This window comes from Stigmatopora nigra, chromosome 10 (assembly GCF_051989575.1).
Source record: "Stigmatopora nigra isolate UIUO_SnigA chromosome 10, RoL_Snig_1.1, whole genome shotgun sequence".
In the NCBI taxonomy this organism is placed as follows: Eukaryota; Metazoa; Chordata; class Actinopteri; order Syngnathiformes; family Syngnathidae; genus Stigmatopora; species Stigmatopora nigra.
Window position 1 is genome coordinate 11,621,953 of NC_135517.1, and position 16,777 is coordinate 11,638,729.

The 16,777-nt window shown below is 42.0% G+C and overlaps 1 protein-coding gene and 1 long non-coding RNA gene across 2 annotated transcripts in view; both read right to left on the reverse strand.

Annotated features, from left to right (window-relative positions):
• The window catches only part of LOC144202785 (uncharacterized), a 35,727-nt gene extending 34,514 nt beyond the window's left edge, over positions 1-1,213 (reverse strand). Inside the window, exon 1 of the long non-coding RNA XR_013327561.1 lies at positions 1,124-1,213. This is a non-coding gene — a long non-coding RNA (uncharacterized LOC144202785). The remainder of the gene's footprint in view (positions 1-1,123) is intronic.
• A 17-nt stretch (positions 1,214-1,230) lies between these two features.
• On the reverse strand, positions 1,231-12,424 carry phc2b (polyhomeotic homolog 2b (Drosophila)). Its single transcript, XM_077725790.1, has 15 exons — positions 12,234-12,424; positions 8,998-9,370; positions 7,876-8,037; positions 7,719-7,796; positions 7,387-7,548; positions 7,146-7,292; positions 6,749-7,040; positions 5,557-5,885; positions 4,360-4,570; positions 4,074-4,285; positions 3,379-3,508; positions 2,940-3,045; positions 2,738-2,852; positions 2,308-2,635; positions 1,231-2,226 (listed from the first exon to the last, which is right to left on the reverse strand). The coding sequence occupies exons 1-15, from the start codon at positions 12,275-12,277 to the stop codon at positions 2,072-2,074; spliced, it is 2,844 nt and encodes a 947-aa protein (XP_077581916.1). The 5' UTR covers positions 12,278-12,424; the 3' UTR covers positions 1,231-2,071.
• Positions 12,425-16,777: the final 4,353 nt, after the last annotated feature.

Sequence of the window (16,777 nt, forward strand, 5' to 3'; positions counted from 1 at the left end):
AGCCTTGTTTTTGTCACTTCATGTCCTACTCATGTCAATGGGGGAATCTGGTGGAATGGTATTAAGTCACTTGTTATCCGGTGACGCCACGAGACGTTCAATGCATTTCGACTGTGAGCCCCCCCGGTCAAATTGAATGAAACGTCTTCCGCCATAAAGCCAATGAAACATGATCACTCTGCGGCATCCGTCCCAGTTCAAATGGATTTAATGTCCATCACTGTCAAAGGCAGTGAATGAGTTGAATAGATGTCCAATCCATTAGCTCCATAAATTCACATGCATCCTGATTAAGCAAAAGCAAGGAGAGATAAACCTCAATTTATTGAACACAATAGGACGCAGTGTGCAGCTGGGTGATTATATAATCGTGAGTGTTAATTGCAAAAAAATATCAAGTCCATTTTGATTGCCAATTTACTATATCAAACTTTGGTGGAAAAGTTGCCTTTGTTTAATATAACATTGAACTATGTATTAGCTTATTTGGTATCCAGTAAAAGAATATACGAAACCATTTACTGTCAATATGTATCCCTCATCCTCTCATTCTCTGAAACGCTTTATTCTCACTAGGGTAGCAGGGGGTGCTGGAGCTTATCCAACCTGCCTGAGGCACCTGAATTGGTGGCCAGCCAATTGGAGGGCACAAGGAGACAAACAACCACTCACACTCATACCTTAGTGCAATTTAGAGTGTCCAATCAGCCTACCATGTATATCTTTGAGAAATAATTCCTTGTCTTTTTATTCCTCCAAGATTAACCAGCCCCAATACATACCATACTGCATTTTTTGCATTAAAAAAGTCAGATAATTGTACTATCTGTAAAATAACCTGCATTTCCGAATGGGGACTACTTATATTACATAACAAATAAAGGTAATAGACGCCTTTTTGCAGTTGCATGTGACACAAATTAAACTTATGCTGCATAATTAATTTTACTTTCATTGATTTAGCCAACCAAAGTCACAGATCTGGTTGTGTTTGAGCTTGTAAGGCCCCAGCTGCACCATTAAGTAATTTTTCATGATTTAAAGCACCGTTTTGGAACACACAACTCGAAGAAATGAATATTTAATGAATTGTTTGGGAAAACAAACACGCTCATCGACTTACCATAACTTCCTCCCTGCAGTCCAACCGGAATGATATAAAACAGCGTCCCCTTGAGTCAGTGCAACAAAAGCGCATACGCGTCTCCTGCAAATAAAGTGCGACTGAAGTGGTGTTGAAATTATTTATAACTGCAAAACGTAGCGTACCAAACGGTGCTTTTAAAACAATCATTGAACAAGTCAATACACACATATGGCATAATTTACAAAAACAAATAGAAAAACTCAAATGATTTTTATACATTTGCATATTTCAAAAAATATTAAACATTTCTGTACTCAAATAACGAGGATAAGTTAACCACACTGTCTTAGTCAGTCTGTTTGCTATTTACACTTTTCACGTTATGTTGAAGATGGCAACATAAAAAAATACTTTAAGTGCCATGTTAGATAACTAAAGACAGAACAATTCAGGAACACTTAATACAGTATTGTGTTCCTAGACATGAAACTGCTTGTTTTGCCATTTTTTCAGGCTGACAAAAAGACAAACATGTCAAAAGAAAACCAAAAAATAAACAAAACAAAAAAAATCATTTAATGGCAGTGCTAATTAGACTGTGAAAAGTTCATTCCTAGTCTTATGTAAACCTCATCTCAACTTGCAAAACTGCATCTTAATCATGGAAAACCAGTTTCATTAAAATGGGGAAAAACAATTTAAATTTTGCAATTATAATGACTATCAAATGAAAACCCCAAATTTCCAAACCCAAGTCACAAATGACTTGACAACTGGAGGAACAGATTTTTTTTGAGAATAATTTTTGTTGACCCCATATAACGCATTTTTTCAAACCTGAACTAGTGAACTTTTCAACAATATTTAAATGTATTAGGATGCCAACTCCCCTGAATAACACTTAAAAGATATTTAAACTCAGTCGATTCTCTGTAGGAAGCAAATATGGAGACAAAGTGAGGTCTTCACCTCGTCAGGGCGTCGCTACGAGTCTTTTAACATGTTGATGTGTGCAAAAATCTTAAGCGCGGGTCCTAATTTGATGTTCATGGTGCTCATCAGGTGGTCCTCCTTCAACAATAGCAACGCTTGCCCGTCAATCTCTTGGGAGCGAAACTCGTCGGCAATCTCCTGACAGCCTGGTGGACAAATAAATAACAACATGATAAGAAAATAGCTTCCTATATTCTTGCCGGTTAAACATTTTTTTTCTCTCTTACCTGGCAACGAGCAAATGAACTCGTAAACCTCCCCCACATTCCACTTGGTGGGATCATTGGGTACAAAGGGGTGACACAGAGCAGGCGTAGAGTCTCTGCCGGCGAGGGCCTCCGGCTCCGACGACGCCCTCCTCGACTGTCGCTGGACGGGGACTGGGGCCGGGGTGGGGGGTTCTGGGGGTCCCGAACTGGCTGCGGAAAGTGGTGATGGCGGCTCCTCGTAACTGGACATTTCTGAACAAGGACTAGACTCCTCTTGACTGGGTTGAGATGCGTGTGGAGAAGATACGGAGCCGCCTTGAGCCTGCTTTGGCGATGGTGTAATTTTCTGAGAGGGTTGATGAAGAGAAATGAGAGAAATTTGATTTTTTTTGTTTTTTAGATGACTATGCTCATAAACAGACTTGTTATAATCGTATATTTTGCATACCCGCTTCTTAGCTTCACTTCTGGAACAAGCCTGACTTCTTTTCCGCCAGCGGCTTGCTGGTTTGGTTTTCTCTGGACGGAAGAGTCCTATGCGCTTTGTGCAGCCTACATTGTACCTATGCACAAAAACACAGATTTTTTTGGGGGGGTTACATTTAACATACGAAAGAAAATGACAGATTTTTAATCAAAAAGTGACTCACCTTTTAGCACAAACCATGGAGCAAAAGCGTTTTGAGCCCTTGAACGTGTAGGCAAAATCCACCCAGCCGCAATATTCACACGTCAACTTGGGCTCTTGATCTTTTTCTGTTGTGACAGATGATTGTTCAGATTTACAATTGATATCAAATCAAAATTAATCAAAAGCCTTTATTGTTATTATAAACAGCTCCTTATAATTGAATTGGTGGTGCTACTTCACAAAGTGCGTCTTCCAAGTAAAAACATCAATAAGTAAAATTAAAATACAAAAAGTCACGTAAAATCTAAAATTTTGCACAATCTAAGATATTGCACATTGTTATTGCACACCCCGAAGTTATTGCACAGAAGGGATTGTGTGTTGTGTATCAATTGTATTCTCTTCATGTTATATTGAGAAAAGGTAAGCATATATCCTATTAAGTATCTTGGAGGCACCTGTCTGGTTTAAGTCTTCAGGTTCGGAGTCAGAATTTGCCGCATTGCTGAGCGGTGTTTTGTCCGGGTCGGAGGAGAGCTGACTTTCCAGTTTCTTGGGGCTGTTGATGAGGATGGGGAGACGCTCCACCTGTTAGGATGTATGAAAATAATCTTCAATCATCGAAGAAAACAGAAGCTTTTTCTTTTGAATATGAGAAGGAAATGTAAAGACACATGATTTACTTCGGCGGGCCTCTATAAATATTGTGGTGGCTCAGGTGTCTTGAGTTTGATAGGAGTGGAGATTCAAACTCTAAAATATGTGAGCATTGAAAGTTTCCTGAGATAACTTAATTGCTACAGCGACTTCCATAAAATTGGAAGTGACTTAAAAGTAATACTGGTAAGGTCTCCTATGGGTTTGAACTCAAATTTTGTTTGACGCAATCTTTAAAATTCAAGGGGATCCACTCAGGGAATTAAAATTGATGAGGAAAAAGATGCTCCTCGCACTTTGTTCATTCTTTAGAGCAAGAGCACTATTTCCATAATTAAAGCCACGATCTCATTCAAGCCGGGAGCCGTCAGAACGCATAGATCAAGAAAAAGGCTTTGCGTTCGCAGGTTGACAGCTTCCCCGCCACTGAGAGCGTGCTGGATAGCTCGGGGCTCGTCTAATCGGGTCTGACCGGCGCCGAATAGATGCTACTTACGCAGACCGGGAAGGGCTCGGCGCCCTCCTGGATGACGAATCCCTCGATGACGTGCGTGAGGACCTGCGGCTTGACGATGGCCTGTGGCGGCTTATTCTCGCCGTTGAGCGTCGCGACAGGAGTCGTGATAAGCGCTTGGCTGACGTTTTCCGGGGTCACGGTCGGAGGTGGGGTTACGGGTGTGGGGGCCGTCCTCTTAGTGGTACTCGGTGCTTAGGGGTAAAAGAGACGGTGGGATGCTCCATAAAACCACGCTCTACTGTGGACCGACCCTTTTGCAACTAACCTTGCGGTGCGGGGTTATCTTTGGGCTGCTCGACGGACTTCTTGGGTTGTGACGGAATCACATCCTGCTGCTGTGGTAGGGGTGTTGGAGATGGTGGTGGTGGTGGTGGTGGCTTTTGTTGCTGATGCTGCGGCGTGGAAACTGCACACGTCTCTCGCACCACCAGTGAAGTCGGCTTATCTTTACACTCGTGAACAAGTGTTCGCGAGGCCTGAGTTGTTCAAGGAAAAGATAATTGTTAACCCCTTTTGGTGCCAGTTAACGTTTATTCAAAATATAAATGTATGTGTTGGGGTAAATAACTACATGTGTGTGGACGTTTGGTCGCCGGTCAAATGGTGACAGCTCTTAAAATTATATTCATGAGAGAGTTTAATATATAAGTACTGTTTAATATCTAAGTGCTGTTTAATATCCAAGTGCTCTTTAATATCCAAGTGCTGTTTAATATCCAAGTACTGTTTCATATCTAAGTACTGTTTAATATCTAATTACTGTTTAATATCTAAGTACTGTTTAATATCTAAGTACTGTTTAATATCTAAGTAGTTTAATATCTAAATACTGTTTAATATCTAAGTACTGTTTAATATCTAAGTACTGTTTAATATCTAATTAGTTTAATATTTAAATACTGTTTAATATCTAAGTACTGTTTAATATCCAAGTGCTGTTTAATATCCAAGTGCTGTTTAATATCCAAGTACTGTTTAATATCTAAGTACTGTTTAATATCTAATTACTGTTTAATATCTAAGTACTGTTTAATATCTAAGTACTGTTTAATATCTAAGTAGTTTAATATCTAAATACTGTTTAATATCTAAGTACTGTTTAATATCTAAGTACTGTTTAATATCTAAGTACTGTGTAATATCTAAGTACTGTTTAATATCTAAGTACTGTTTACTATCTAAGTACTGTTTAATATCTAAGTACTGTTTAATACCTAAGTACTGTTTAATATCTAATTACTGTTTAATATCTAAGTACTGTTTAATATCTAAGCACTGTTTAATATCTAAGTACTGTTTAATATCTAAGTACTGTGTAATATTTAAGTACTGTTTAATATCTGAGTACTGTTTAATATCTGAGTACTGTTTAATACCTAAGTACTGTTTAATATCTAAATACTGTTTAATATCAAACGTCCAGTCACGATAACTACGTTGCTGGGAAAGTTTCAGCTCTTACCGTGGGATGTATTTGCAGGTTGATGGCCGTGAGCTGCACAGGCTGCGATTTGGCGTGACATGTGAGTGTCGGAGAAGATGCCGAAGCGGTGGGCTGAAGCATGTGGGGGCTGATGGTGGAGTGGAATATGGTGGCGTGCTGGCCGGGAATGGTGGGCGAGTGCGGCGCCGGCTTGGGCAGCACGGGGACGGGGTGAGGTGACGGTTGGATGGACGCCGTTTGCAGCAGCTGACTGGGAGTTCTCTGGGAATTTTGGCTGTGATGGACCACAAACTGCTGCTGCTGCTTATGTTGCTGAACCAGTGAGTGAGGCTGTATCTGTGTGTAAGCTGCAAAAAAAGAGGGCCTTTCAAATTTGACAAAGAGTATTGTGTTCATGACCGTTTCCACAAATCATTAAACTTTTGAGTACTAAGGAAATCCAGACACGGTTGTCAGGATTTCTCATCTATGCTCTTCCTGCCTCCTTGTGGCTTGCTGTCATGGTAAGCCATGTGAATTGGAACTGACGGCATGCAAACTCCCCATTCTCCATTTGCTCCATGTGCATAATTAGTGCAACAAAGCCAGATGCGATTTTACCATGACACGCTTCCGTCACTCCCACACTTCTGCCAGACACGCTCAAAAACACAAAATGCTAAAAGCCCCAACAGAACATTGTTTGCAGCGCGGTACCGTCACCTGGTGGTGAGATTTACTATATACAGTAATACCTCGATATACAAGTGTCCCGACATGAGTAATTTGAGATACGAGTAAAATTTCGAGCATATATTTATCTTGAGATACGAGACAAATTTTGATATACAACCATACAGCGGACGCGAGAGGCTATTTTTGAGTGTGTCTACATCGTAACCCAAGTTCATTTAAATTTGTTTATGTTATGTTACGAGCACGTTGCCATGCTTCAATATTGATCATGCTGTATCAAGCAGCTATTCCATGCCACGTTTTACAATTATTGCTTCCCCACATTTAGTACCTGCTTTTGGCAATGTACAAAAACAATACCCCAAATGCAAAAACTCAATACCTCAATCTAAGCTACCTCATTCATTCAAAAGCACATGAGCTAAAAGTCAGCCTTGAGAAAAGCAATGTCACTGCATAAAAATCATTTTGGAGGTCCAACGCTAAAACAATTATGCAATGAAATTCAAAACACAGTGTCACAGGTAACACTCACCTGGAGCAATGAGAGGCTGTGCACTCACAGTTGTGACGTTACGGCTCATATTAATAGCCCGGGCCTCCGTGACCACAGCACCCTCCCCCTTCTTTCCTGCCTCCGAGGGACTCTCGGAAATGCTGGACTTGACTCCGGCAGAGGCTTGCGCCGTGTTTTTGACGAGCGAGGCGGGCTGGATGGGCACGGGGGTCTGCTTCAGACTGAGAGCCTGCAGCGTCTGAGTCTGGGAGGAGGACGTGGTCATGGTCACTCCTTGCTGGCCGCGGATGGCCAAATTTTGGACCTGATTCTGGAAACAGGATGGCGCAGGGGTTATTTTACGCATTGCAAAGTCAACTTTAATTTATTAACAGTATCGCACCGCTTGGAAAAAAAAAAGTGATGGGTCATGTACCTGTGCGGAGCTGTCGGACTGCATCGCCGTCACAGTTGCCGTCGGCGTAAAGATAAGCTGAGGCGAAAGGGGAACGGCTCGGCCTAAACTCCGCGCCACTTGCACCAGGTTGCTTTGCTGTGCCTGGAAAACGTTACTCTGCTGGGCCTAGGGAAAAAACACAGATAGAATGAGGAAAAAAAAGTAAAAAAAACATCTGGTAGCAAGAAAAGACTAGACTAGGAGTTTTTTTTCCACCAACCATCTGCGCACGCAGGTACATCTGCGCCTGACTGGCGGTGAGCGTGGGGCTTGACGGGCTGCCGAGTAGAACAGCCTGCTGGGTAATACTGGCGGGAGCTGACGTGATGCTCTGGGCGCGGCTAATCAGCTGTGCAGTCGCGGGCGAAGCTGTCAGGTTGATCTACATGAGAGAGACGATGACTGTCATAAGTTAAAAAAAATCCAAATACTTTCCTTTCACCATCTAACTTAGATGAATGGCTAAATTTCAAACTGTGTCAAATTTAATCCAAACTTTTTTTTCTGAGCTCTACTGAGTGTCATTTGTAGTATTTCAGATATTCTTCTTACCGTAGTCTGAGTCGACCCCGTTTGCTGAGATGTTGTGCCGTTCTGGTTGGAGTTTTGGCGGCCGGCTGCGATACTGGCCTGCGGGTGTCGAACCAAGGATTTAAGATATTTCAAAATATTGAGAGAAAAAAGAAGTTCCTGGGAAGGGAATTATCACCTGCTGTACAGCGGCGAGGCTCTGTAGCTGCGCGGTGCTGAGGCTGTGCTGCTGTTGAAGTGCGGCAGTCTGTAACATGAGATGCTGCTGCTGGGCCGCGTACATCTGCTGGAGGTACTGTGCTGCAGTGTTGGGTTGCCTGTGGAGTGCTTGTTGGATCACCTACAAAAACAAAAAAAACAAAGCTTGCTTGAAAATGGATGTGGCATAAAAACTGGTCATTACTCTAAGTGCGCTACAGAAGAATGGTTTAAGGCTAGCATGGATGTTGAGACATTATTTTAAAATAGTTTGCCATGAAATAGCTATCGCGTGCTAGTGGCAAAAACAGACATTTTAGTACATGCATATGATTGTAAAGGACCTAACTCAGAATGTTGATGTTAATTTGGTAAATAAAGTGAAATAAATTTTGATTTGAGGCGGTCCGGCAGCTTGAGTGGGCCACATGTTGGTCCACCTGTGTGGAGTTTGCCTGTTCTCCCCTGGCCTGCGTGGGTTTTCTCCGGGAACTCCGGTTTCCTTCCACATTGGACACTCTTAATTGCTCCGGGTTATGAGTGTGAGCATGGGTGGTGGTACGTCTCCTCCTGCCCTGTGATTGGCTGGACATTGATTCAGGGTGTCCGCAGACTCTGGCTCGAAGTCAGCTGGGATAGGCTCCAGCACCCCCCGTGGTCCCTAGTGAGGATAAAGCGGTTCATAAATGAATTATTTTTTCTGTGTTACATCTCTCTGTGTAAACCTTCAGATATTAAGACGTGGACACCTCTGGAAATGACAGTAAACTATAAGCTATTTTCTGGACCTATAAGCTTCCGGGCCACCTTAAATGACTCCAAAAAAAAAAGCTTTGGCACCAAGACACTAAACGAGCCATTCTCCTTTTCTGCTGCTTGGTAACAATTCTGTTGGATTGAATGGAGGAGACACCCGCCGTTAAAAGACACCCGCCGTTAAAAGTCAAACAGCCCCTCATTCAGCCAGTGTGGAGGCTAATCCTATGGGTCAGGGTGTCAAGTGCACTAAAGTGCAAAAAGCATTCCACTCTTAGACTGGTTAAAACCCCAAAAGGAACATAAATATTCACTAATTCGGTCACATTAGCTGTCAAGAAATCACCTGCACAGTTTGCCTGTCGGGTATCCCGCCGTAAACTGAAATCTGAGGGACTGCTTGTCTTGCTGCAGTAGTAGTACTAGTGGTGATATTACTACTAGTGGTGCTACTAGTAGTACTACCGCCAGTACCACTGGGAGTGGTGGCCACGGTGGTATTTGTAGTGCTAGCAGAAGCGGCAGTAATAGCTGAAGGTGTCATCGTGATGCTGCTGGCGGCCGCAGTAGAGCTGGAGGAAGTGCTGGAGGTGCTAGTGCTGGAGGTTGAGTTGCTGGCGACTGGTGCGGGTGTGGTGGGGGGCCCTGGCTCACTCATTATGGTACCCTCTGCTCTTCTCACCTTTGACCCCCGACTCTTCTGAATGGCCCGCCTGTGCCTGGAAAAGAACAGAAAATGTGGCGTGTGAGAAAAGAAACAGACTTGGAAAATAGAAAGGCAACCACAAAGGAAAGTGGAACAGCTCAAGTCTTCGGGACAAATGAGTAAAAGGCAAATAGTCTGGTAGGTAAAGATTACATTTTCTTTGAGGAGGTTGCGCTTAAACTATGTTAGACAATGAAATATTTGGAAGTTTTTTTTAAATGAGTCATAAGGATGTAAAGCATTAAGGTCATGATGATCCTCTATTGATTTTTTGAACAACAATAGGATATATTGTCTAATATAAGTTGGTCACAATTCGATTCAAGGGCTTTCGATTGATTTAGTACAATATTATGTGCACATTGAACAGTTAGATAAATTCCACATAAAGCAATGGGAAATACATGGGAATTAGGCGTTTGTTTTCTTATCATCACATAAAAAAGTGCACTGACAAATGTGTGGAAAACACGACAAAAATGGGCTATTTAGCTAAAACTGATGCAGACCCTCTTCCACTTTTGCACTGCCGTCTTAAATGAATTCAACTATAATTTCCATAACAGATATCATCACTTGATGGCAAAAAACAATGACAAATACTCTCACTTGCCTCTATGACAATATAATAACAATAACAATAATAAATAACGTTTCATTTTCTGGGTGTTTCAAATGTAGACACAGTGATGCTACGGGAGCTAAGAAATTTTAGGAGTCACATAAAAGTCAAAGTACCCTAGGCAAAATATATAAATATATACTGCTTTGAAAAGAAACCGAATAAAAGCCTGGAAGGATGATTTGGTGGTGGTGGTGGTGGGTGGGGCGTATTTTTATTTATTTTTCAATTCATGTCAACAGGCGTATATCCCATTTATGCCACTCGAGAGGAAAAACGAAAGAAAGGAATTAAGTAAATCCAGCCTTTGGGACCAAAAAAGAGGAAGTGGTGACGCTATAGAGGAAGAGAGGTCACCAGCTGATGGTGGTGAAGAAAAAAAACTAAAAGTGGCAAGTATAGAATTTCTAGCCTGGAGGTTAGAGGTGTGTGCATGTAATTAAATGGCAAAATGAGGGGTGAAGGTTGAGAGAGGGTCTTGAGGATTTTTAAACACTGAGAGGAGGGTTTTCATGGAAGTAATTAAATCAAGACCTCCACAGCCTCTATTCTAAAGCCATTACCGCCTCCTCCTTCTCATTACTATTTAGAGAGGATTAGGGGCCCGTGCCCAGATGTACCGCCTGCTTATTTTGCAGACCTTGAACTAAATGAAAACCCTTAGCAACCATACGATTGTCCATTAAATGCAGAGTGTAACGGCGAGCTGAAAAAGCATGTCTTCAACTGCAAAAGTTGGCCCCCGTGCCCAAATTTAACGAGAAAGAGCATGAATATTGCATCTGATTAAGCCCTCATTAGAATGCAATGTCGGTGCGCCAGGGAAGTGAAATCCAATCAGACAGCGCGAACGCTCTAGTTGCACACAAAGCAGACGCCGCAATCGCGCCGCAGTCACGGAGAAAGGAGAGGGAATCCCCTCTGGAAATGCTGCTTTTGGCCCCCGCAGTCTCTCCATAAGGGTAAATCACCCTTCCATCAGTGACAGGGTGATGGAGAATACCTCTAAATATATACACAATGCTTCCCTTCTATGCTTGGCTTTAAATGTGGAACTAGAAAGAGAACACGTTGAATTTACATGACCATTTGCATGATTTAACCATGAAAATTATTTTTTTCCAGTGAAGTTTGGCAGGTAGATTTAATTGTTAAAAATATCTGATCATTAATAGTGTTTGATACAAATATGTATGTCACTACAGTCAAAATAGTTTCATGTGTTAAATGGTTTAACACAAGTGAAGCCATTAAAAAAGGCTATCAGCAGAAGTGATGTTTGGTTAATGGTATCATTGACAGCATTTTTCTTGTAATTAAATGCACAAATTTTGGTGAATGATTTAAGCAATGGCTAATTTTGGTCATTATAGAAATTTCACTTGATGAAGAGCTGACATTTTGGGTCATGTGGGCCAAAGCATCAACATTTTTTACACAAGTATATAGCCTACAGGACTCCCCCAATAACACTCTAAAGCTTATATATTTTCTTTTCAGTGCTTTTGACAGTGCTATACGTCCAATCCATTTTGAATGTGAGAGATTGGCAGCAACTGCTAAATGGATTGGACGTCAAGCGGCGCCAATTCAGCTCCATATAAATAGTCAAGGAATAAACACCAAATTTCACGATTAAGGATGCTACGATTGAATCAATCATTCAACAATGAATTAGACTACCAAATTCATCGACAACCATTTTGACAACAGATTGCTGAGACGTTTGTGATTCATTTAGTCCTTGAAAAAATCAGATTCATTAGCTCTCTCTTTTCGTTTAGCTTCCGCTGTCGTACATCACCACGGGGGTCTTGTTTAGGGAAGAAGACGCACAAAAATGCCGTTCACCGTCGTGTTTGAATGACGTCAAGCTCAGATGGACAGAATATAAGCAATTCTCTTTTATTTTTAGGGGTTAGGATGCGTCACTGGAAACTTGCAATACGAATGCAACTATACGAACAACTACGACAAGTCAACCGCAGCCCTCCGACCCCCTTCTTTACGGATGTAATGTTTTCACATGGTCAAACGGGCTTGCGTCTAGAGGATAAGTCAAGAGGGGAGAAGAGCCATTAAGAGGCTGTCAAAGCCACAGCCAGACAGACAGACTGGCTGGCTCCAACACAACGAGAATGCCAAGGAGGCAGCATCGAGCACCAAAAGCGAATATATAATGGTGGCTGGCTGGAGCTAATGTTAGTGCGCGTGTGAGGTGCTCAGCTGCTGAGACAAAGCCCGGTTCTCCTACCTCCTGTGGCCCCCCCAACGCGATGCAGGGGTATGATGCCCCATCCCCCGGGAGCGTGCTGTCCTACTTCAGGATGCTGCTCTTCTTTGTCTGGCTCCCTGCGAACGCTTGCTTGGCTGACTGATTGACTGAGCGACTGACTGACTGACTCGATGCGTTTGTGCGAGCGTGCTATATCGGCCCACCCTCCCTTTTTAGCCCCCTTCCTCCAACACCTCCACCTACCCCCTAACGCACGACGAGCTCGTCGTCCCGGCATCAACGCCCTGCTCCGCCAACCAGGCCGCAGCCTGCCTCCTGATTATGTGGTATCCTAGCGACAGCCAACGGAGCCACGGCGGAATCCCCGAGTAGGACGGCTCGCTGATTGGATGGTGGGATGCTCTCTAATGAAGATGATGGTAATGATGACGCCCCCTCCCCCTATGGTACCCCAATTTTGATTTATTTATTTTTTGTATTCACGCATAGAATGTCTGATGTGACGCTATTATCGGTTCTGTAGCACTGCGTATTTCCATTCACTTGATGTAAGAACTAAGATTGGGATCACTTCCCCATTTACAATCAAATTGGAACCTTAGAAGAAATGAATGGCAGCTTGGAGGAAAATTAATTTAGTGTCAATCACTTCACAAAGACTTGAGGAGCCGTATACACGATTCCAGGTATACACTCAAAAATTGTTTGAATTTAGAGGGCGCCTGTAAGTATTATCCTTTTGTCGAGACAATTGACATCAAGCTGTTTTGTCGATTTAGTGGTTATATGTGTTTAATTATTCAAGTACAAAGACTTTATAGTTAATATAGTCGATTTGTATGTATGAATATGTTTATTTATATACATGTATGTATAGGTATATTTATATTTAAGTATGTATATTTTTATATATATGTATGTATGTATATGTATACATATATGTATATTTATATATAGGTATGTATATTTATATATATGTACATATGTATTTTTCAGCAACACTTATTTATTTATATATATTTGTATTCATTTATTTATTAACTTATATATTACCTATTTACTTATGTCTAAAATGTATTTTCCTGTGTCTGTATTCTCACCCTCTGGCTACTGTGACAATGAAATTTCCCAAATAAGGGATGAATAAAGTTATCTATTATAATATGATAATTGACCAGTTGTAAATTAATCGATCAATTGTGACCGCCCTAGAGTGAAAAACTAATTCACCCATGCCTTCATTTCCTAAACCGCTTATCCTCACCAGGTTCGCGGGAGGTGCTGCGGCCTATGAGGGAACACGGAGAAACGCATTCATACCCTTTGTATTGGGGGGGAAGAAACTGTCAGGGGTTGTGAAGTGTGGTCAGACCCACAAAAACTGTCATAAACATTGAAAGGTTCTCAAAAGAGAACAAAGACTTTGAAATCAAATAACAAAATCAAACCTGACAAGGAGGACGTGGGGAAACGAGGATCACAGGACAAGAACATGAGCATGACAAACGTACGCTGTTGTCGGCGCTCACGCCAACGGCTTCCCGCTGGGTCCACAGCTTGGTCGGATCGTTCTGTCCGGGGGTCATACAAGAGGCAGCAAGCAGGAGATACACCGGGGGTGGAAAAACGACAGGTGAACTCATCGGACAATCACAAGGACAGGTCACACAGAGGGAAAAAAACTGAGCAAAACCAATCCCTAACAGAAACAACTCTGCTACTGAGCCATACCACCCCACATAAGTTCTGATGACGAGCCTTTATTTTCACATATATGACTCTTTTTTAATATATATATATATATATATATATATATATATATATATATATATATATATATATATATATATATATATATATATATATATATATATATATATATTCAGAAATTAGTACATATACAGTACATCCTTTCCATGAATGAACTGACTTTTGGACTTGAGGAATTCAAAGCTCTCCCTAATGGGAACACTATTCATTGACGTGCACTCAGAGTAGATGGAATCAGAGGATAATTGCGTGCTTATGGTTTGCCCCGTCATATTAAGACGCCACCCGCACGTCTGGCTGGGAGAAATGTAGCCATCCCGCTGAAACATTGTATTGATTGGGTCCGACCATGCATGAAGCTCATTGATTATCAACATGTCATTAGCATATAGATTAGCTAGAGGTTCCGCCAGGGATGCAAGCCTCCAGCCTTGTACTTGTGAGGCGGGTGGGGGTGTGGGGGTATGGGGGCTGTTGAACAATAAGAAGAAAGGGACAATGATATGGTAGCTGCTTGATGATGAACCTGTGGGTATAATAGATGGGCTCATGGAAGTGTCAGGTGACACTACACCAAAAAAAGAATTCCTAATGAAGCAAGTAATGGGTCTTTCTTTCTGTTCATAGCTTTAAAAACATCTGGTAAAATGGTATGCAATTTTCTGAGAAATGATTTAAAATAGGGCAGAGGAAATGGGTCATAAAAGAACTTTTTGACAAATGTGAACAAAAACAAGCACCTTTTCTCCTGAAATGAGACATTACACTGAAGACAACCCTTCACACAGCCGAGTAGAGCAACAAAAAGACACCCAGGCTGCGTTTCAAGTAAAATTGCCCTAATTAGAAAAACTAATTCCCGCGTGTCATCGTGACACACTCGCATCAAAAACACAACTGTAATAGACTGCTACTACCTTCACAATCCAGTTATACTGAGGCAGCAGTACTAGTTTTTTTTAAATAATGCTGCTTTGAAGAAAAAAACACATTTGCTGGAAAAAAACTCAGGCAAAGCCCACCAATTAGGAAAACGGTGAAGTAGTGTCTCTCTCGACTTAACCCCAAGGGCTTCATTTCAATGGGATACAAATGGGTCAACTACGAGTCCCCCCAGTCACAGCAATCCCATTTATTGGCTGGGGAGATCGGTGCCTGGGTCAAGGGCACCTTGACATTCTAAGAGGCGGGCATCATTCGCAAAAGTCCATGTCCTTAGGCATTAAGTTGTCAGAAATATGGATGAAGCTGCACTGTTGTGGCCTTGGATGACCACTTTCCACTGCAGTCACGTGCTTGACCCACATGTGCATCACCGGGGTTGCAGTTCAACTCCAGGTTGGTGGAGAGAAACTACCACGCTGCTGCTGTGAGCCATGCTTGTCAAAATAGCCCGGGTGACGTCACGCGCGCACTTCTGCCCCCCGCAAACGCCAATAACAAGGCAAGCATATGGAGGACTCGTGCAATGCAACCGAGCTTGACAGCCCCGTCTACGCTACCCCGCATGTTTTTGTTTTCAACCGATCCGGAAAGTTGTGAAAGCCAAGTCAACTTGAACTCATAAAACCAGGGTATTGAGGGGGGAAAACGAAACATTGTAGTGTTTTGGTTGGCATCGGATGCTTTAGCTAGCGAGGCAACCTCCTGCGTTCCAGCACATATAGGCAAACAGAAAGCGATCCGTGACATACTATTCAATCACTAGATCGCGGCTTACCGTTTACGTATGCTTTAAAGGGTCGTCCTTGCTTCAGGGTGTTGGATCCTTCTTGCTTAGCTTACTACGAATTCCATTTGTGGCCCGCCGAAGAACCGCTAAACGGCAGCAGAAGCAGAGCAATGGCAGAACTTTTTGCATTTGCATTCCACATGAGTCATGTGACACTCAGCATCCAATGAGAGACTGAACAGCGAGCGATGGGGTCCCGCCCCCTTCGTGCTCATCCCCCGTCTCCTGTTACAAGGCCTGTCAAAGCGCCGTTTTGGTCTCCATGGCAACATTTAAAGAGGCCGTACCATGTGAGAGTAAACAGTGGTACCTTGATTTACGAGTTGAATTTGTTCCACATTGAGACACGTAACTTGAAACACTTAAATCAAGTTTTACTCAAGAAAAACCAGCAGCTGCTTTTGTTTTGCTTGACATTCATTAGCACAATAGGCAAAGAAAACAGATTGCTTATGCAGCTGTCATATTAGTTGCCTTGTAACATGAGAAAGGGAAGAAGAGACGGAAAGCGGAGGTTGCCTTCATTCTGCTTACAAATCCTGAATAATTCATCAGAATATAACTTATTTTCTTAGGCTATGACTTAATTAAGCTTATTGGTCCCTTGACGCGACTCAACACTACTCAGATGACCCCCCTCAAGGCAGGTTTTTACACTGATGCTCAGAGGCCTACAAAATACAGGATTTTAAAAGTGTAATGTTTCTTTTTGATATTTGCTCTTCACTTTACAGTATGGGAACTTTTGGTGCTTAAATGGAGATGTGATAAATGATTAAATCCACACATTTATTTACATATATTCATTCATACATTCATCTTCTTTACCGCTTAGCGTGACAGGGGGTGCTGAAGGTTATCCCATTCAACAATGGGCAGCAGACGTGGGACACTTTGAATATGGAATATTGTATAATTATATAATATGAAATCATTTAGATAATAATAGTATTATTCATAATTCTTGATAATGGTGATGAAAGAAAACAGCCCTAAAACTAACAATTGTATTAGGACGTTATTTTTTAGCAATGTTTGTAAAAGCATGTAATGAAGATGT